Source organism: Emys orbicularis, chromosome 10 (genome assembly GCF_028017835.1).
Source record: "Emys orbicularis isolate rEmyOrb1 chromosome 10, rEmyOrb1.hap1, whole genome shotgun sequence".
Lineage (NCBI taxonomy): Eukaryota > Metazoa > Chordata > Testudines > Emydidae > Emys > Emys orbicularis.
Genome location: NC_088692.1, coordinates 70,373,884 through 70,395,004, shown reverse-complemented (window position 1 = coordinate 70,395,004; position 21,121 = coordinate 70,373,884). Strand labels below are relative to the sequence as shown.

Sequence of the window (21,121 nt, the reverse complement as noted above, 5' to 3'; positions counted from 1 at the left end):
AATAAAATCATAGACACAGAAATTTGAAACATTGACAGTCACAGGCTTTATAGGTTTTATTCAAAATGTTTTTCATTAAAGAAAATAATGTGTAATGACTTTAATCGGCCTGGCTGGTGGCTGCTATCTTTGAAGTGCATGCAGTAGTGTGATTTTTATGACATTGATAGTGTGGAGGTGCTGTTGTGCCTTACTTTGAATGTGATGGAATGGATATGACCCTCCAAAGCAGTCTTTGTGTCATGTTGCATCACATAATGCCCCAAAGCAGTATCCCTGAAGTTGCTACTGTGCTTCCAGACAAGGTATCGGGGGTTGCCATACTCACTGACTGACACTTTGGTGTCATGGTCTCCAAAGTACAGTGCGCGGAAGTAACACTATTTCTGGGAAGGATATAGTCTGCCTGCTCCCTGGTAGTTGGTGACTGATGATATCCCCAGTCTAGAATAAGATCCATATGTTTCCAACTCGGTCAGGTATTTTAGGATGCACCATTATTTCTTGTCTTTCCTTTAAACTTATTGCAAGTCTGTTGTTCTCTATTCAGTCCTGAAACCCAGAGCCTTCATAGTCATTTTCAAATTAAATGAAAATTAAATTTCCATGGTTTTGGCTGGTTTATTTAAAATGTTAAAAGGCTCTGAAAACTGGGCGGAATAAGGCAGTCTCCCCATATTAGCACCTTTCAGAAGAGATCAGCTGGTAAAGGACAGAGCAGAAAAACAACTCTTGAAAGGAAAATATTGAGGGAGAGTAATTTTCCCAGCAAAAAGTGCTTTTCCCTAGAAATCTGGAAAGACATTAGTTTAGGACAGGATTCATTGTGAAGGTTGCCATTATACTTTTGTATATGTTCAGAAATGCATTTCCTTTAACAGTATCTCTTCCACTATCAGACACAGTATTTGTTTGTGTAGTTAGATGGTATTTAGAGGGTACAGAATGCACCTGGTCATTGCTTTTCTTGCTTTGGACAAGTAGTTCCTTAAGGACTGTGCTGCTCACTAGATATTGTATATATTAGATGTTTGTTTACACACAGCAATGCAGACTGCTATAGAGATGATACAAGATGTGCATTTTCCCTTCAGTATAATACTAGTTAATAATATTTTCAATTTAACTCACTAGTGTAGTGCAGATTCTGCTTTTCTATAGATACTGTGCAGTCAAGATTGTCTGATGCCATCACTCACATTAGATTCCTTCAGATTTTCAACCGTACTGTCTGCTCCCTCCCTCCCTCTATTTCCAGGCTGAAGTAGTTTAGTTTAACAATTGGATATTGAAGTGATGACAATGTATATGTACATGTAAATGATATACCAGGCCATGAGCCATCATTAACATTCGGCGTCACGTCCAAGGAAAAATGTGCTAAATGTGAAGCACTATTAATTTTCTGCACATAGTTTAGATTTATGTCTTAATTTGCAAGCTGTGCATTTGCAGTATTAACAAGGAAATAGCCAAAATCTGCATTAGAGCCAGGCAGAACATCTAGTCTTTATTTAGTTATAATATGTCTGTCCTCAAGTAAAAAGTGTTAGATAAATGTTAGCTAACGGGGACAGGGAAGGGGCTTCTGAGTCTACAAATAAAGGGCCCTGGATTAAGGAGCAGGGATTAGAACCACTTCTATCCTCACCCTGTTATCCTTTCAACACTTCCCCCAGCCTCATAATTCTGCAGTCAGAATGAAACCTAACAAAGAAATTAATGTAGCATGGAGAACATTACATAGATGTTTCATTTGTATTGGCCCAGTCTGAGATTCATTTTAACATGGTAGATCATGGGACAATTTTTGGGTTGTGGATGGAAAAAAAATTGAGAACCCATAGGCTAGATGATCTAATAAGTCTTTTCTATATGAAATTTTCATGGTTCTGTGATTTGAATTGAATTAGTTCTAAAACTTGAAGCAATGGCTGACTGTCTCCATCAGTATTAGTACCGCTAATATCTTTGTTTAGGATTCCAGCTAATGAAAGGCAAAACCATTACAGACTCTGTCATCAGATCATTGAATATCATCAGTTCCCTCAAAATAATAAGGAATTTCCTTGGATTTTTATACAAACTGTAGAGTATCATCTGCTAAACTCTGGATAACTGAGATGCTGGACAGCAGAATCTGCCACATCCTGGATAATTGAAACACTTTCTTTAAGGAATGTTGCATGCTGATATAAGATTACATCCATGTTTTTCTTCTACATTTTGACAGTGAATATTCTTCTGCTTTAAAAACAGTCTGGTTTATCGTGCAACATCAAATCTTGCTACAGCTTGTTTTAAGTTGAATTACGCTGACATGATGTGACACTGAAAGAATTACTCAAAACTGCAGATTGCATCATAGACTTTGAAAAGGTGTTTGGGTGTTTTTCTCCCTCCCCTCCCCCCCCCCAACATAGGAGATGTTTGTAAAATGTCGCTAGAGCTGAGAAGGTGAAATCTGGGTACAGCTGTTCTTTGTAGAACACATGCTAGCCCATTTTAGATATGAAGCTAACACGTCTCCATGAACAATTTGATGGCACCTGTTGCAATTGTATTGTAATTTCTTGCTCTGCCATCTATATGTAATTTCAGTCATAATTCACTTCATCTTCCAAATCCAGGACTAATGAAAAATAAATGAATGTGTGGCCGTGGGAGCTGTAATTTGTTTAACGTACATCTACAGCCTTTAAATTAAAGCTGAAACAATAATGATTTGATGCTGGTTGTAATAATGTTGACAATTATAGCACCATAGGGCTTTTCTGTGAAGGCGCTGAAACATTAAATATTGAATAAACTTTTTCTTCTTTCTCCTTTTTCTCCTCTCCCACACTGTTGTTATACATTTATTATTTTATTACAACATAGGACTCCTAGCTGAAGAGTTTTTTTTCACATCACATTTTCTTTGGTTTTACTTCCTGTAGGGTTTGTACCTCTGAACTGCACTTTAGCTTTCAGGTTTCCATGAGTCTAAGAACTCACAGCAAAGTCTCATTAAAAATCATGGCACTCCACCTGGTTTTGAAGTGCAACCATAAATCTGCCAGTGGTGTGATGGCTCACAAGTGGGTCCAAGCTGACACAAAAGGTTTGGGAACCTCTCTGTATTGCCATCCTCGTTCACAAATCATGAGCCAAGCCCCAAATATCACCAGGTTGGCTTAAAATCATGAGATTTTGAGAATAATCCCTTGGGTGGTTCTTTTTATTTGCTTGCTGGATTTTGAGTCCTTCTGGTTCACGTTTTCAAGCTTTACTCTGCAACCATTAGGGCTAGATAATTAGGGTTTTTTAAAATGAAAGCTGAGATTTTTACATCATCACCTGACTTCAGGGGCTTTAAAGAAAACTCCAAATGTATTGAGATTTACAGTAAAAATCCTGAGAGTTGGCAACACTTGAGAAAGTTGTGCTGGGTTTTGAGCTTTTAAAACCCCAAACCTACCAAATCTCACCCAATTTCTTGTTTTGCTCTCAACTTTTTAAAATTAATATTATTGATACTGAATCAATCCTACTCAACCCAGCAAACCAATACATTTGCTGCCAAGGCAGCATTAGGAGCAATAGGCATTGGATTTGTAAATGAAAGATGCATTTTTTATCGGCCTGATATTTCCATGTGCATTTTTTCCCCCCATTAGATGTACGTCCTGGATACTGTTTCTCTTCTCTGACCAATGGCCGTTGCGGCAATCAGCTCCCCCAGGTTTTAACTAAAATGCAATGCTGCTGTGACACCGGACGATGCTGGTCTCCTGGGGCAGTGAGTGCCCCTGAAATGTGCCCGATCCGAGCTACTGGTATGGATCATTTTGCATTCTTACAATAATGGTTTAGCACTTTCCTATTCAGTTATCCTGTTTTGTGAGTAATGTTTGCAGTGTAGACTTAGCTGAAATCTTATGAAAAGGATTATGGCTAGTGATGAGCAATCTCTAAAGGACTGGATGTTCAGTCTTAACCTAACTTTTAGGCGTCCTTCTCAAAAACCCTGCCAATAGGCACAGGCTACTCCCGCCGTAATCCTGTAGTAGGCTCTAGTTCCTTCCCACCTTTCCTCTCACCATGACCTTCTAATAGTCTTTATCTCCCTTTGTCCTGTCTCTCAATCTTCTGATTGGCCCGTTTTCTCTGAAGGCCTGCAGCCACTGAGGGTCCTTTCATTTAAACCATGTGATTCCTCACCGCTGGTCCTGACTGTCACTGAATTCATGCGCTCTGCAGTTATTTGCCCTACATTGCATTGAGTGTCCCAGAGAACATGACACTTGGAGTCAGAGCTGGCTAGGGGCCAGCAGAGTAGTGAAACCGAGTGGAAAGGGCCAGAGGATGGGTCTGTTGAAGGGTGTTTAGGAGAGAAGGTGGACTGAAGGCCTACTGGAAAGTCACAGGAAAGAAGAGTGCAAGAGACTTGAGGAAGATTACAGGGAGGGAGCTCACACTAGATCAGGAGCTAGGGAGAGGGAGGAGGCTAGAGAGGAGGTGGAGTGGTCTCTTTCTGCAAAGCAATGTAAATATGAAAAAATGCAGGTTTGGTTCACAGGATGGGGGAATGTTCACAATCCCTATTTTTTAACCGGTTGAGTGAGGCAGCATGATCTAGTGGCGAGAGCAGGGTTCTAAGGTCTGAACCTGGTTTCTCTTCCTGGCTCTGTCACTGTCTTATTGAGTGACTTGAATGATAATACTTCAAATTCATATAGTACTTTACATGTTCTAATCATTGTCTGTACACTGCTTCAAATACTAGACTAGTACTAAGCAAGTATTGTCCCCTGGCTAATGTAGGTTAAAATAGGATGGGGAGCTGTAGGAGAGTGCTTTTCCCCAAGACGGGGGGAGGAGTGGGAGCTCCCCTCTGCTTTAAACACCCTGCCAGCTTTCCCTTACACAACTCCTGATTATTCCCATTTAACAGCTGAAGAAATGGAGGCAGAAAAGTGATTTGCCTAAGACCACATAGTAAGTCAATGGCAAAGCAGAATTGAGAACTTACGACTTCCCGACTCCCAAACCTGTGCTAAGTCCGACAGCTCATGCTGCCTTGGGCAAGTTTTTTAACTTCTCTGTGCCTCTCTTACCAGAAAAGGCCTTAAAGACAGAGTAACAGCGGGTGGAGTAAAGTGTAGCTAAATGCCACAGTGAAAAATAGGCAGCATCCACACTGCGGTGTGTAGCTGCACATGGCAGTGAAAGGCTCTGACGGGGAGGCATCGGAGAAATTCTCCAGGAGCCTTTTCTCGTTACCTGTGCCATGCCAGAGCCTTTCCCCACTGTCAGTCTTTCACTGTGGTGGGGAAAGGCTCTGGCATGGGGGGAGGCTTTGGGACACTAAACCCAGCAATATGGATGTGGGAAGCATGTAGCATGTCGTGTGTAGAGAGCCATGCAGGGTACATACCCTAAGATCCTAGCATGTCTCTACTCTACTCGCCTAAGCGGTGTCTCACCTTCTACACGGCTATTTATACATGTCAGGGGCTCGTGAAGTGTTTGTACTGTACATGAAGCCATAATGTAGACCTAACCTAAAATGGAATTAGTAATTTATACTTTCCTTTCTAAACTGCTTTCAAATCCTCCGGTGAGAGAGGCTAGATACACACACGCACACGGGCACACACAGCACTATCACCAATAGTATTACAGGCTCACTGGTTTCGAAACTGGTTTCTCATTGGTGTCCTAAGAATGAGCCCAAATCTAGGAATTTTAGGGCTGTCAGTGAATGACATTGGTGAGGCCAAGTCTCTCCAACTTGGATATGGAAATTTAATGTAATACAAAGTAGAGCACTGGGTGCATAACCAGGCAGTTGCTTTTTCAATGTGGGCAGCAGACCCTCTTGCAGCTGTTACTATAAAATAGGCTGTTTATTGCTGGCAGTTATACTTGGAGATTAGAGTTCCAATAAAAAAGGCTTGCACTGTATTCTGTTGCATACCACAGCAGTAATTGTTTATACCAAAGGGCATGATTCACCATTAAAATTATAAATACTTTTAAATTGGTATCTAAAGTGTTCAACCTACTAGATCCACATCTCACCAAAACACTTCCTAGTATTGTCTCTTGGCTCCATTGGCTAGATTGCTAACAGGGGTGCTGTGATTTGTTCTAGTGGAGAGGGGCTGCTCCAGTAATGTGTTACACTCAGCTACTTTGCTGATAAAGCACCAGACTTTAAAATACAGTATTTCCTCTCTCAGAAACTGGTGTAATTACTTACATACAGCTTTTCTATCATTGGTATTTTCACATAACTAGGTTGCTGCTAACTGTGATAAATTTTAAAAATACTATGATCCAATACTAACAATCTCTCTAGTCACGCCTGCTTGTCCAAGAGTAGCAAAACAAATGCAGTGGATCATGACAGGGAAAAGAGAATCTTAGGTTAATATCATATTTAACAAATCTACTCTAACATATTGAACAGCATATAAGCTGTTAAACAGTCGGATTGAAAACTAAAGCATTCAGTCTAACTTTCCTGGCAGTGTCCTTAGGAACAGGTATAATTTGTTAAGTGTTTTGTACATACATATGACTTTATTTTTTTAGGAATTAATTTATCTCTTAGAATCATTTTCACAGAACCCCTTCATTATTGCCCCCAAAGCCTTCAGATTTGCACACACTAATGACTATTTGTATATACATGTTTTGTGGACTTTATTGAAAGGTCAGTTGAAGATGTGGCCTTGTGATCATCAGTTGTACCAGCAGGGCCGGTGCAACCACTAGGCGAACTAGGCGGTCACCTAGGGCACCAAGTAGTTGGGGGCGCCAAAAAGCAGTGCCTTGGCTCGGCAGGGAGGAGCCGCCTTCCGGAGGACTGGAGAGCCAGAGCGTCAGCTTGTGGGGGTGGCGAGCCCCAGCCATGGAGGAGCAGGCGCTACACAGGTGGGGGCAGCAGCCCTGGAAAGGCGGCGGCGCCGCTAGCAGGGAGTAGCCGTGCCCCCCGCCCCTCCTGCCCAGGCTGCGGCCCGGCGCGCTCCCCCCCCCCCCAGGGGGCTCCTGCAGGCTGTGGCAGATGCATGCAGGCGGCGGCCTCCGTGCGCCTCCCAGCTCTTCCCTTGCCGCGCTCGGGCTCTGTGGCTCCCACCGGGACGCAGGGCCCTGAGCCTGCTCCAGGAGGGGCAGCAGCGGTGGTGGCTCACACTCCCGGGAGCCGCAGAGCCCGAGCGCGATGAGGGGGGAATCAGGGGGCGCACAGGGGCTGCCGCCCGCATGCATCCACTGCAGGAGGCCCCAGGAGGGTCACCGGGCCACAGCCTGGGCAGGCGTGCCCCCCGGCTCCCTCCTCACCACACTTGGGTTCTGCGGCTCCCGGGCGTAGGAGAAGGACGGCTGTACGCAGGAAGCAGCAGCAGCAGCGTGGCCTCTCCTGCCCCATGGCGGGCTATGCTCCCCGCCTGCCCCTGCTACTGTGGAGGCTTCCACCGCCCTGGGCTTGGGCCGCTCAGCTCCCCCTAGTGGCATCTGTTTCCTGCTGCTCTCGGCCAGCAGGTGCGGGGCCCCAGCTGAGCCCAACCCCTTGCATCTCCTCCGCGGCGGCAGCCCCCGCCCGCGTCCTCCCGGGCGGCCGCGGTGGCAGCGGCCGGGAAGCTTGAGAGGAGGAGCGGCCCCTGGGCAAGCGGGGGAGACTCTGAGGTGAAGAGGCTGCTGGCGCGGCCCAAGCGCTGGAAACTGACAGGTACCCGCCCCTTCCCCATCCCGGCACCGCCTGCCCCCCAGCCCAGTGAGTGTTACCTGCCCCACCAGCCTCAGCGCCCTGCCCCATACTGTCAGCCACCCCAAGCTCACTGTGACACCAGCACCCCTTGGTAAAGGGCCCCCTGATCTTCACAAACAGCTGTCACTGCAGGCCTGACAAACTCACTGCACCCCACACGTGTCTTACAGGGCACTTACCCACAAAGAGGAACGTGGAAGGGATCTACACAAGGCTGGTAACTTGTCAAGAGTGAGAATCTTTGTGAGATGTGTGCATGGGTAATATTGAAGGAATAATGTATTTACCTTAAAAGTCTGCTTTATAGACTTGGAGTAGAAATTAGTCACAAGGGAATAATGGCCCTTTGGGGCAAGGGGGATTTGTCACCCTGCCTAACCTGGCTGGTGATGCAATGCAAGGCTGAATTGTTTAGCTTTGCACAATAGTAAGACTTTGAATGGGACACCATCAGAGGCAATGGCAAACAATTGAAATGCCTTAAAGGTAAAAAAGAAACATTACAAAGCCCTTACCCGTTCTGACAGGCTGTTTATAATGCTAAGTTTACTACTTTTCGGAGGTTGGGGGGGGAGAGGGGCAAGGTGGAAGTTTCGCCTAGGGCGCAAAATGTCCTTGCACCGGCCCTGTGTACCAGTATATTATATCTTGAAAATATATGTAAAATCACTTCACATATTATAGGTTTTGTTAATGTAAGTTATGTAGCCTTCAAGTTCACTCTTCTTATTCTGGGCTAATAAAGGGATTTACAACTTGAGATGCTAATGAGAAACAAAAATACAACCCTGGAGCCTTAACATTTCACTTGACATACAGGAAAGAAGGTTCTTTTTCTTTTCTTTTCTTTTCTTTTCTTTTCTTTTCTTTTCTTTTCACAGAAACTCAGTATTTTTCTGTGGAAGTCAGTCTGCAGGACAGGCCAAAATTTTAAGGACTTCAGGATGGTAGTTAATTTGGGACCCGATCCAAAAGTTCTTATGCCCATTGAGTTCGGCAGAGGTTTTGCCTGAAAGGGACTAAATAAATAGAATAGGATTGGTTCCTTGATGCCCCCTCGTGGCAGTGTTCTGATGAACTGTGTACTAAATTCTACTTGGCACTGGAAGGACGATTCACAGAATGAGGTCCTCTGTTACGAAATAAGTTCACTTGGTCTCCATTTTCCAGGAGGATATTTCATGTTTACTGTCACCAGACTGAAGTGCTGTGTATTCATGTTTCAGAGGAGTATCGCAAGTTATGTGTAGTAGCTGAGCCAGCGCCTCCAAGACCTCCTCTTCCTCCAGGCCCTCTTCCAGGCCCTCATAATGGATATCCTCCTCCTCATATATATCCTCCGATTCCTGGGATACCACCTCGGCCTCAACCAACACTTCCTGGTAAGAATTAAATATTAGCCCTTTCCCTGCAGGATACTGGGTCTTTATCACATTAAAAATTTGAATTTCTGAGGAGCAGTGTACTCACTCCTATTGCTGCTGTCTTGTGCTTGCTTTGGGTGGTTGCATGTGCATTGACTGGGTTTCAGAGTAACCATGTCCTGTTTTCCCTGTAACCAGGCCCCTTGTGGTAACTTGCATTCTCTGTAACACTATCCCCTCTTAATTAGGTACCATCTTTACTTCTACGTTATATTTACTGTGGCCTATGTGCTGTGCTGGTTGTCATTTTTAAGGCTCGGTCTTGAGCCCAACTGCATGCCTGCGCAGGAGAGTAAGGAGTATAATGAGCTCCCTCACTCCACTGTGCAGGCTACTCATTTTGCAAGTCCTTGCTGTCACAGTTCAGGGCACCAGCACCTGTATTCCCCCTCTGTGGCCTGGCACCTACTTTAGGATCCTGGCTCCTCAGCCATCACCTCTCTTGGGCAGAGACCTGCATCTCTCTCCCTCCTGACCAGGGTTTTTTCCAGGCTACACAGTTCCCTGTCTACACTGTGATATCCCCAGCAAGCCAGACTGCCTAGCAAGCCAGCATTTGCTTTTTGCTTTCTCTCTAGAAGTTATGAACAGTGTCATTGCCCAGCTATAAGTTAGCACCCAGCTCTTTATAAGCAAGTATATTTATTCTTAAGACTGAAAGCATTACAGAGAAAACATATTAAAAACAGTAAAAGAACCCACACACATGCTATAAAGCTTACTACAGGTCACCCCGACTCCAACCTCAGGCTCTGGTAGGTGTCGGTCCCTCAAAACACACAACTGGGATTTCCCTGTGGTTACAAGTTCATAACCATCTCACATTCAGAACCAGAACAGCCACGAATAGTTCAGTCCTTCCTTTATACAGTTTGGGACTTTGATCTTGGCCTCATCCAGCAGGTGATCAGCAGACAATGGACCACTCCCCAGGCTGGGATTTTGCATAACTGGAGGTAGGGAATTAGCATTCACCTTCCTCTAGCTATTCACCAGGAAAACCACTTAACATGTTTTCAAGTATCAGAGGGGTAGCTGTGTTAGTCTGGATCTGTAAAAAGCAACAGAGAGTCCTGTGGCACCTTTAAGACTAACAGATGTATTGGAGCATAAGCTTACGTGGGTGAATGCCCACTTGCATCCGACGAAGTGGGCATTCACCCACGTAAGCTTATGCTCCAATACATCTGTTAGTCTTAAAGGTGCCACAGGACTCTCTGTTGCTTTTAACATGTTTTGTTCCAAACATCCATTCTTGTCAGGCACATTGTTCAATAAAGTTCATTGAATCTCTAGGTCTCACATCTGTCACATCCTCTGCCCCCCCCGCCCCCCCTCCGAGAGGTTTCGTAAAATCTCAGCCTGTGGCAGTACATTGATACAATGAACCCCAAAGATACTTAAATTGAATGCAGTAAGGTCTCCCAAGGATAGGGCAGGGAATTGCTGTCCCTCACACTTGCATGGGGGAGAGCAGCTGCTGCTGCCAGGCTGAAACTTCCGCCGTTCCTTAGGTGAGTGGGGATTGGGCAGACAGGTGTGGGGAGAAGGTGGAACCAAAGCTCCAATTCACCATGCCTCACGTACTCATCCAGTGCACTGGCCAGTGCAAGTGAGCCAGTGTGGAGAGAGAGGTAAACAGTGCCAAGGAAAAGGCTCGGGGAAGGGTTAGGTGTGTCTGGTGCAAGGAGGAAGCAGGAAAAGAACTCGGACTTTCAGAGTGTCAGTTCATTCCCTATCCTGTCCCTTACTCAGGCTGGTTTGCAAAATGCCAATGCAGCCCACAGTAAGCACTTGCCAACTGATACCACATAGTTACCACAGTAATCTTCTGAGTTTTTGTCCAATTCCTAGCTATAAAAATGGAGATATTTGAGGTACTGTGCTACTGTGTCACAGCTGTTGGCTAATGCTGACTTTTTATAATCCCTATATAATACCACATACCTACTCCTTATGCATCTGTGTATGTATGGGTGGGTTTAGCCCTAAATGTTGTGTCCTGCAAGATGGGAAAGCAGAATTATAGATGTCACCATCAGAAAGTCAACATTTACCAGCCATTCTCAAACAATGCTGTCTGGGACATAGCGTTGCTTTCCCATACTTAGTGTTATCCAAGTTCTTCTCTAATCTATGTCGTGATGGAAAGTAAATGTTAACTTTTAATGGAGAACACTGTATGAGTTGTGTATTACAGAAAATCATTATTATAATCTATTAATCTACTTTTGTAACTCTTTCATTTCAGTGATCTTGCCAGTTAATTTCACTGACTATTGCCAGCTATTCAGACATCTCTGTCTTAATGGGCGCTGTATTCCAACTCCTGGGAGCTACCGCTGCGAGTGCAACAAAGGATTCCAGCTGGATGTCAGAGGGGAGTGCATTGGTATGGGATTTTCCTTATGCTCTGTAAATCAGACAGTGATAATTGTATTAAACTGTTTTCCTGTCCCATACGATATAAAGACCTTCATTCATTTCTTATTAAAACAAAACAACAAACAAACAAAAAAACAAAAGCAGGCTCCATGTTTATAATGGCTGTAACATTTAATTTGATTTCAAATGTAAACGCATATTTATAATAGTTTTACCTCTAGCGTATTGCATGTAAAAACAAATAAACCTTGTGATAAATTAAGTTCTAATTATTTTAAGTATGCAAAATTAAGCACATTTTTTTTTTTTTAGAAATATAATGTGGTTGATTGTGCTTAAAACGTAATCAGTTTAAAGAGTTGCCTGCAGCTTAAATATGCAATTTACAATCACAGATTAAAGTAACATTTATAAAAATATGGTCAGATCTTGTAGTCCTTACTAAAGCAAAATGCCTAGTGACTTCAATTACTATTGATTTTTTTATTTTACCCAAATAAGCAATGAATAAGGAGGCTTTAGCTCACTGTAAAGTGAAGGTTATTGTAAATAACAAAAAGTATAGATTGCATATATCTGCTACTAATAACCACATATATAACATTGTGTTTACACGAGTCCTTTTGCATTTGTCTATGACTAGCAACCTGATTTAGAACGTGCAGTTCTAGAGGTTAGTCAAAATAATTTTAAAATGTAAATGCAGAAATTTACATTGAGGCTTGCTCAGTTTATTTGAAGCTATAACACTTATCTGGGAAATATTGTTTGATAGTATCCAGTACCTGCCTAGAACTTTTTGAATATGAAATGCTACGTAACATAGAATTACATTGATGAGAAAAAAATATTCCTAATGTTTGAGTATTGCATAATAGAGTTTATAAAAAAAAATACGTTTTGCTCATGTAAAATAAACTAATAAAATAGCCCTCAGGCCTGAATACCTGCCAAGCAATGTCTTACTAAAAATATACTGTCTGTATTTTACAGATGTTGATGAATGTGAGAAGAATCCTTGTATTAGTGGAGACTGTATAAATAACCAAGGATCCTACATATGCCAGTGTCGTGCTGGATTTCAGAGCACACTAACTAGGACAGAGTGTCGAGGTGAAGTACAGTATTATATATCCAGATGTATGCCTGTATACACACTAAGGAGGGAAAATATTTGTTCTTAAGCAAAATTAAATATATGCATTTAATAAGAACTTTTTAAAATAAATTAAATGCTTGAGTAAAAAATATTCTTTCAAAAAGGCTGACCCAAACTTACCTGATGGTTGAGTTCGTAGCGCAAAGTACTAACTCTCAGAGGAGGCCAGGACTATGAAAAGACATTTGGGCTTGGGAGGAATCTATCTAGCAGCACTACCTCTGAGATGCAAGATTCATTTTTCACCACTCTCCGACATTCCTGGTCAGTGCTGGGATGTGAATTTGGCTTTAAAGATGGATCTGTTCCCTTGCTAGTTAACTGATAATGAGACACTTCTACTGAGAGAGCATTTGACTACTCTTTGAGGGCATGATTGGGATATATTAGAGGAAGAGAGCCTTGCAGATAAAATAGGGTGAGTTTGAATGCTCAAGACCCAGATTTGCCTTCATCATATTTCCCTCTCTGTACAGAGAAGAGGATTCCCTAGCCATACACCCACTCTGGAGTTGAGTGCGGCAATGGAGATGACCAAAACCAAAAAGAAAAATGAGAAGGTCTCAAATTCTCCCCAGCCTTCAACAAGTAGCTTTTAATGCCTACTGAAAAGTCCTCGTGAAGTGGAAGCCTTTTTTTCTTTATATTAATCTAAAATTATTACCTGGGATAAGAATCTGCCTCATCAACTTCATTTTCACAAGAGTCCTGTGAACTGATTCTTCTACAAACCAATAGAGTACATTTAGTGACCATGTTGAATGACGTTACAAGGAGACACAAGTGAATTCACGTAAAGTGCAGTTCTGCTCCAAAAGGTGACTGGATGGGATCCTTGCCACCCCTCCAGCCCTTTTGCTACTACACTAGGATTAGACTTCCAAGAGGTGGAATCCCTACGAAGAGACTCAATAATTAAACCCAGAAGGGGATTGTGAGCAATCATTACAGAACCTAAGGCTGCAGTGACTGTTTTTAGGGTGAACTATTGTATTCCTTTCTGGGAGGCCAGGGTTGGGTGTCCATTCTCCTGTCTCTTAACCCCGTACATGGCTAAGCAAAGACCAGTTGCTGACGAAAATCGGGGAGGTAGGCTATGTCTAAACTAAAAACGCTACAATGGCACAGCTGCAAATGTGCCACTGTAGCGTTTCAATGTAGACACTTAACAGAGCGACGGGATGGATTCTCCCACCACTGTAGGTTGTCCACCTCCCCAAGAGGCAGTAGCTAGGCCAATGGAAGAATTCTTCCTGCAGCTTCTGTCACTCTAGGACTGTCTACACCGGGGGGTTAGCTCAGCTTAACCGTGTCTCTCGGGTGTGGATTTTTCATGCCCCTGAAAAGATGTAGCTGTGCCAATATAACTTTTCAGTGTAGACCAGCTCTTAGTGTACTCTACATTCTGCAATAGGAAAGACCAAATGAAGAAGTGAAGATAATCACCAAAAGCAGTGGTGCCTAAACCAGCCATTTATTATATATGGCATGGGTGAACCTTAGCACCTAATGAGGTCAGAATTGGATACTCTTAACACGATTACACATAGGAGCCTCAAGAAGAAGTAAGTCAGGGCTCTTATGCTTGGTTAAAGATATATTATCGGACACTCAAAAGAAAGCAAAATTCAGAAATCCAGTGGGATTAGGGGATCAGAGACGGAAGCAAAGAATTAAAAAACAAAGCCCAGAGAAAACATCTGCAAGCAGTCCTAGCAGTGAGGCTCGTGACCACGTGCCTCATTGCCAGAAAGCTTGAAAAGAAAGCCACCAGCACTGGTGTGGGATTTCCCTTTCTGACTCCAAAGGATAGCAGCAGTACAAACAGCTGTCTGCAGAACAGTCGGGCATGCAGAAAAAGTGCCAATGATGTGCACTTATAGGAATATCTGACCTAAGTGTCTGCCAAACAGCCATGCCAATAGTGTGAGAGAATCACATTATGTCGCTCAGTCAATCGGTTAGTGAAGCAATGGTGAAGTTGGACTTCAGGGGATGAATTTAGTCATGAGTCATGTTTGTTAAACTGCTTTAATTTGATTGGCTGTGAATCATTAAACACATAAATGTCTAAAGCCTGGTGGCCATTGCAGTTAATGTGTGGTCACTTAACAGGCCCTTTGCAATTCATCACAGCTCTGCTTGTCTAGCTGCAGTTTTAAAATATGCTAAAACAGGCAGGGCCACATCTATACAAAGGACTTTAAGGAACAGTTATTCAAAAGTGTGTTTGCCAGTGTGTCTGAAAAAACAGTATTTACACTTACAGCGGACAACTGCACGTGCAAGTGCCTGTTCTGCCTGAACGAGCATTTCTGTTGCACCTACATATGTGAGTTTGTACAGTTGCATGTACGCCTTTGCAGGTGCAGCCCTTTTTGAAAAGTCCTAAGTAATTACAGGACATTTATAGATTCCTGGTTCTGAGGTACCATGGAATGAATCTATGACAGATACGATAATATCCTGCCCAAACCTTATGGAATGAAGATAAATATGATTGAATTAGATTCAGTGCCTTTGGGTACCTTGTATTAAACATGCAACTGTTTGTGTTGTGTGATTTTATGTAACTTAAGATGTGCTAATGTAATTCCTCTGGTTATCAGCCCTTTGGAGAGGTTTGCATCTAATTCAAACTGGATTCTCCAGGGACCAACACACAAAAAAAGGATTTTTTGATTAAATAGTCTGGTTTTAAACAGGCTCCGGGCTTCTTCCTGATCCAGCAAATGGACAGGACCCCTGGTCCACAGAGGGCCCCAATCCTTAGAAGGACTGGGCCTACGGAGGGCCCCATAAGACTGTGTGCTTGTTCTGAGCTGAGGCTGTGATGAACTTGAAACCACAGGAAATCCCTTGGTGGGATTTGAAGGACTTCTTCTGCTAGAGCCCATTTTAGGGTTGGGGTGATCTCTGGTAGGCTTATTAGCATGCATATTGATTATTCTGTTGTTTTCTCTGTAGTTCTTTTACCATAAGAATACAATAGGCGTGCATAGGAAGTGCTGTGCTTATAATGGTGGACAATTAGTCTATTGTTAGTCTCCAAAGAGAAAGTAAGCAGGCTTGCTTAGGTAGAGTTGCTTGCTTGGATATGACAGAATTGTCAGGGGCTGTGCAGCCTGGAACTACCCTGGTAAGAAGGGAGTGAGGTGCATGTCTCCACTCAGAAGAGGGGACAGCCAGAGGAACCTGAAGCCTAGAGTGGGTGCCCTTGTGGGACCATAGATTTGGGACACAGGTGCAGTTGCCCTAAATTATGACAGAGTCCCACTGATGTAATTATTAAACATAACATGCCAGATCCCACAGTACTTACTCAACTATTACTCAGTCACATTCCTAAGAACTTCAGTGGGAGTTTGACTGAGTAAACTCTGAGTACAAATCAGTGAGGATCTCAAACTTGGGCCCAGTAAAAAGATTTTCCTGAATAAAGTTAACAGCTCTGTGATTAGTGATTAAAACATAGAGAACTTAATTTAGTGACATAAGGAGGCAAGTAAAATAGCATTGAAAAACTATAAGAAATGTTACCAGGATTAACCATAAGAGGCATGTGTATCTGGGAGTCAGAGAGCCAAAAACTGGTTTTCTAACTTCATCATGTTGTTATGCTGTAACCTTTCAAAGACCAAGAGGAGATGGGTCATGCATGGAAAGGTTAGAAGTTAAAGAACATGCACGGCTCCTTCAGGTGAAAGGCAGCTTTGTGGTTGCTAATAGTTCGGAAAAGAAAAATCAACAACAATGTTATTATTAAAAACTACAAGTGGAACAAAACATAGTGTTGGGTCTACTGCCCGCCATCTGCTTATAGGGAACAACAAAACTGCAAAGGTTATTTTCTTCACCACGAGTCAGATAGCAGCAGGTAAATAAAAGTGAAGATCCTTAAGAACTGCCATTATAATTACCTGAGACCAAGCCCCACACTCAACTTTGTACCAGGAGGCTGAAGGAAGGGGCCCAAGGGGCAGGAAAATTCCACTTGCCTCATTTCCTGTCCATCACCCCTGTCACTCTGAGGGGAGGCTTCCCAAGGAATCATGGGGAATGGGATCTGCTGAGGCAGAAACTGTCCATGTGATGGTTCTTGCCTCTGCTGGTACAGCCATTTCCTGGCAGCCCAACCGTTGACCGGGTTCCCTCTACAGGTGCTCGGTGAAGATAGGTTGCCATGGAAGGGAACTGTGGATTTCAAGCACCATTAATTCTGCCTTAGATACCAACATAGTTAGCAAGGGACATGAGTCTGGAGTGCAGTCTGTTCTCTGCTCATCCCCAAACCCTAGCAGAGCCCTTTTGGTCCTGAACACCTGTTGAGGGGCATCTGCAGCATGTCTGGGGAAATGGAGACTGACTGGGTAGTGGAGGAGGCATCTGCACGAGCTGGTTGAGATCTTTGTGCACAGAGTCCCCTATGTGTAAGAATCTCTGGGAGATGATCCAGCCCTTGATGAAGAACACTGAGCAATCTAAAAAATGTCTAGACAGTCAGTCTGTCTCAGCATCTCCTCCCCCCTCATTTGGGAGAGAGGGAGAGTTGCCAGCCTTGTGTGGTATCACTAGGCAGGTCCTCCAAGAGCTTGCCAAGGGCCTCCAGCAGAGAGAGGGAAATGAGGATCTGATGTTTTAAATATAAAAATGAGCAGAAAACACATTTTGGGGGTGGGAAAGTCTCAACATTTCCCACTATATTCCTATTTCATACAGCAGCACCAAAGGACAAAAAGCCTTTGGTTTTATTTAACCTTTCACTTTTAGTAAGTTTAGATTTTAGTGAAAACCCTTTTTGTAAGTAACTGAAATGCAGAAATCCACATAGAAACAATTAGAAGGAGCCTGAACCCTATTTTAGCAAGTTACACTCTAGTGTTTTCTGAACTAAGGCTCAGTTCCTACTACAAATTGAAATTTCTTTCAAACTGATCATTTGATACTCTTTCCACCTTCTTAATGTTCAGTTATGCAAATCAGACTTTTCCAGGCAAAGGTAATTTTTACATGGAGTCGAAAAACTGGAAAAGAAATCACACTTATAGTTTTGTTTTTTTGCTTGGCTTTCAGATATCGATGAATGTTTACAGAATGGCCGGATCTGTAATAATGGACGGTGCATAAACACAGATGGCAGTTTTCACTGTGTTTGCAATGCTGGCTTTCATGTGGCAGTCGATGGAAAAAACTGTGAAGGTAAGAGTTTTTTCTGAAGTTATTTCCCATCGGTAATTACAATTCCAAGAGATTACTCACTTTAAAAAATAATAAAAAGTCTTTGGGGTGGAGGGAGAGAAGGAGCTGGGAATCAAATTTCTAAATACCTTTTCCTGTGTCTGGGAGGGCAAGTAAACCATCCTTTGCAGCCAGTTCTGGAGCCGTGGCTTGGCAATCGGCAACAGGATGTCTGTCCAGCAAAAGAAATAGTACATACCACTATCGCAAAATGTAGAGTTCCTTTGATGGGAGTGGTATGTTTTAGAGGGGAGAATAAGTCACATGCTGCATGATCTTATTGTGAGATTAACAGCATGCTTTAATGGGACCTTATTGGGCGACTAGCAATGTGCTTTATGTGGATTTAGTTTGGTCCAACCTGGAAAAAAACTAGTTGTTTCAAAATTTGAAAATGTGAACTTAACTGATGTGTTCCTACCTCATAGACCTATAGTGAAAAAAAATGAAGAATGTTCTTTATCATGCTTCCCAAGTTCCTTGGGAGAGTTCCCAATGATCTATTCATACGTTAAAAGAATTTCAAGCACTGTTCTTAGAAATGTTTTTGGCAGAATATTATCTCAGTGATTCAGCTCAAAGACTTAATGCCAAAATTCCTGGTTGGGATAGATACACAATTTTTTAAAAAATCATAAATAATTTTGGTCAGACTTAGCCTGTAAGTAAAAAGAAACCACGCTATGTCTAGGAGTATAATTTCTATCCAAGACAGCTGCAAAATTAAGGAAAATAGCATGATTCTGTATATATTGTAATGTCATTATGATCTAGTGATTTTATGTTAGTAGTGATTTTGTTAATCCTTGGTAGAGACAGACATTTTAGGGATCTATTTGTCCTGCTCCCTTTAGGTTTAATTTAACACTATAGACTTCTTTTTAACCATCAAATATGTAACTACGTCATTTAAATATAAATGAAAATCTATTGTTACCCGAGGCCTGACTTCTTCCTTTCCCACTAAATTCCATGTGCTAATAAGAACCAGAGCACTAAATATGACAATCTGATAAAACATTTGTCATTCCATTAAGCATGTTGCCAGAATGTATCTGAGCATTGTGTATTGCATCAACTTCTAAAATCATTGCATCTGCTGCACTGTAATGGGTCAAAGTTTGCTCTCGGGGGTGTACACATCCAGTTCTCATTAAAGACAATGGGAATTGTGCTGCATATATAAGATTATAAGTGTAGCCTTTTAGATTAGACTGATGACTAGTCCTGATCTTTGATAGATTTAATGGGCCCAGATCATTGCTGTCTTGCACCTTGCACACTCATTTATACCAGTGCAGAATAAATGCAGAGCGAGTATAAAATGTTACCAAGATATGAGAGAGCATTTTGCACTCACTTTGCATTGATGTGAATGATTGCAGAAGGTGCAGGACAGCAACGAATTGACTCCATGTATCTATCTTTTAATATCCAAATTAATACTTTACTATATGTAAGAGTTGTGGAGAATTTGTCTATTATATTTATAACTTGTGTGTCAGTATTAACCAATAGATTGCTTGTTTTGAAATATTGAAAATAAATGTAAATTAAAATGTTTTTTCTTCATATTACAACCTAGATATTTCTCAGACAATAGCAAAGTATCTTTTATGCCATACAACTAGGTCACAGAGGATACCCTGGGCTTGTACAGTTCAAGGGTTAGTCAGCAAGTATTCTAATAGGCAACTTGTCACCTAAAGAAAGTGAAGTGATACTTTTATTTTAAATGGAAGCTGATGATCAGAATGTTAGCATCTGAAGAGAGCCCCATTGCATTTTCTGTGCAGGTTTGAGCAACATCATAGGGAGTCTGCGTAACACAAATCTGGAACGAATGGGGGTTAGAGAAGTTTTCACTCCTAACACAATCCACCCACCTGTAGGTGGTCTTATCTTAATAACAAAAGAAAAATTGTGATTACCTTTTAGCCTCGAGGTTGCCTATAGTCAAGCTCTCGCATATCTGAAAACCATACTTCCTCTTCACCAAGGAAGGTTTAAGGTCTCAATTTAAAAAACCACAAGTGTTTTCCTAGGTAGCAGTTTCAAAGATTTCCAGAGTCTAAATGTCTTTTTTGTGCTTTTCAGTGATTTTAAACCTATTTCTTCATCTACAAATGATTCATTGCTATAAATATGAGTAATCCTCCACAACGGATTTTGGTTTCATCACCTGTTGATATTCACCATAGATTCACACAGCCACATGAGAGTTTGGTTTGGCTCATTATCTTGAGGAGGTAGTTAACAGAAGCTCTTACTATTTCATCAGTGTGAACATTTGTATCCATTGTGTGCAATTTCAGATATGGATGAATGTAGCATAAGGAACATGTGCCTTAATGGGATGTGTATCAATGAAGACGGAAGCTTTAAGTGCATTTGTAAACCTGGTTTCCAGTTAGCATCTGATGGACGTTATTGCAATGGTGAGTGTTTACAATAGTGATTACAATAAATTAGTGCTTTCAGAGGGCATGGGATTCATATCTCTGTGACAGCTTAAAGAATCACTGAATTTCTTCCTACTCTTCCACCCCACACTGACCCTTGAGACCAAGAAGGATTCAGCAAGTTTCCATCAAATAAGTTATTTAATCAGCTGGAAAGATCTGTCATGGACCAAGGCAATTTCTCCTCTCCACAGTGTTAGCAACGCTCCCAAATAATCAGTGGGAAATGTTGCTTGAGCAAAGACTGAAGGATTTGACCCAATGACACTTCTGGTCTTTACCTATAACATTTTCTGCAGCTTGGCTCCCACATACTTTCTCTTTTCTTGTCTCTTCCTGTTCCTCTCTCCTTGGCCACCCAGCCATCCTGACTCTCTGCCCTTCTTGGATCTTTCTCACCCTCCTGTCTTTGTGCTTCCCACCCTGTACAGCACCTCCCAGCAGGGCTCAGCACCCTGGTTGGTGCGGACCTAGATGAGAGCACCACAGCAGTTTAATCTTTCCCCTTTGCTATGATAATTCAGCCTCACCCTCACTGGACGACAATGTAACATTCTATTTGCTGGCTATGTCATCCTAGTTTCCGTCCTGTCCCTTAAGGAACTGGAAGTTTTCTGTGTATAAATCTCATATTTCAACAATTTTTATAGTCACAAAGCAGAAGTTGAAGCAAGGAATAAACAAATACTCAGCCAAG

The 21,121-nt window shown here is 42.4% G+C and overlaps 1 protein-coding gene across 1 annotated transcript in view; it reads left to right on the top strand.

Moving 5' to 3' along the window:
• The window catches only part of FBN1 (fibrillin 1), a 216,908-nt gene that overhangs the window by 92,074 nt on the left and 103,713 nt on the right, over positions 1–21,121 (top strand). The window contains exons 9-14 of the mRNA XM_065412313.1: positions 3,660–3,818; positions 8,983–9,138; positions 11,432–11,572; positions 12,559–12,678; positions 17,798–17,923; positions 20,278–20,400. Of these exons, the coding sequence (XP_065268385.1) occupies positions 3,660–3,818; positions 8,983–9,138; positions 11,432–11,572; positions 12,559–12,678; positions 17,798–17,923; positions 20,278–20,400 (825 nt within the window). The remainder of the gene's footprint in view (positions 1–3,659; positions 3,819–8,982; positions 9,139–11,431; positions 11,573–12,558; positions 12,679–17,797; positions 17,924–20,277; positions 20,401–21,121) is intronic.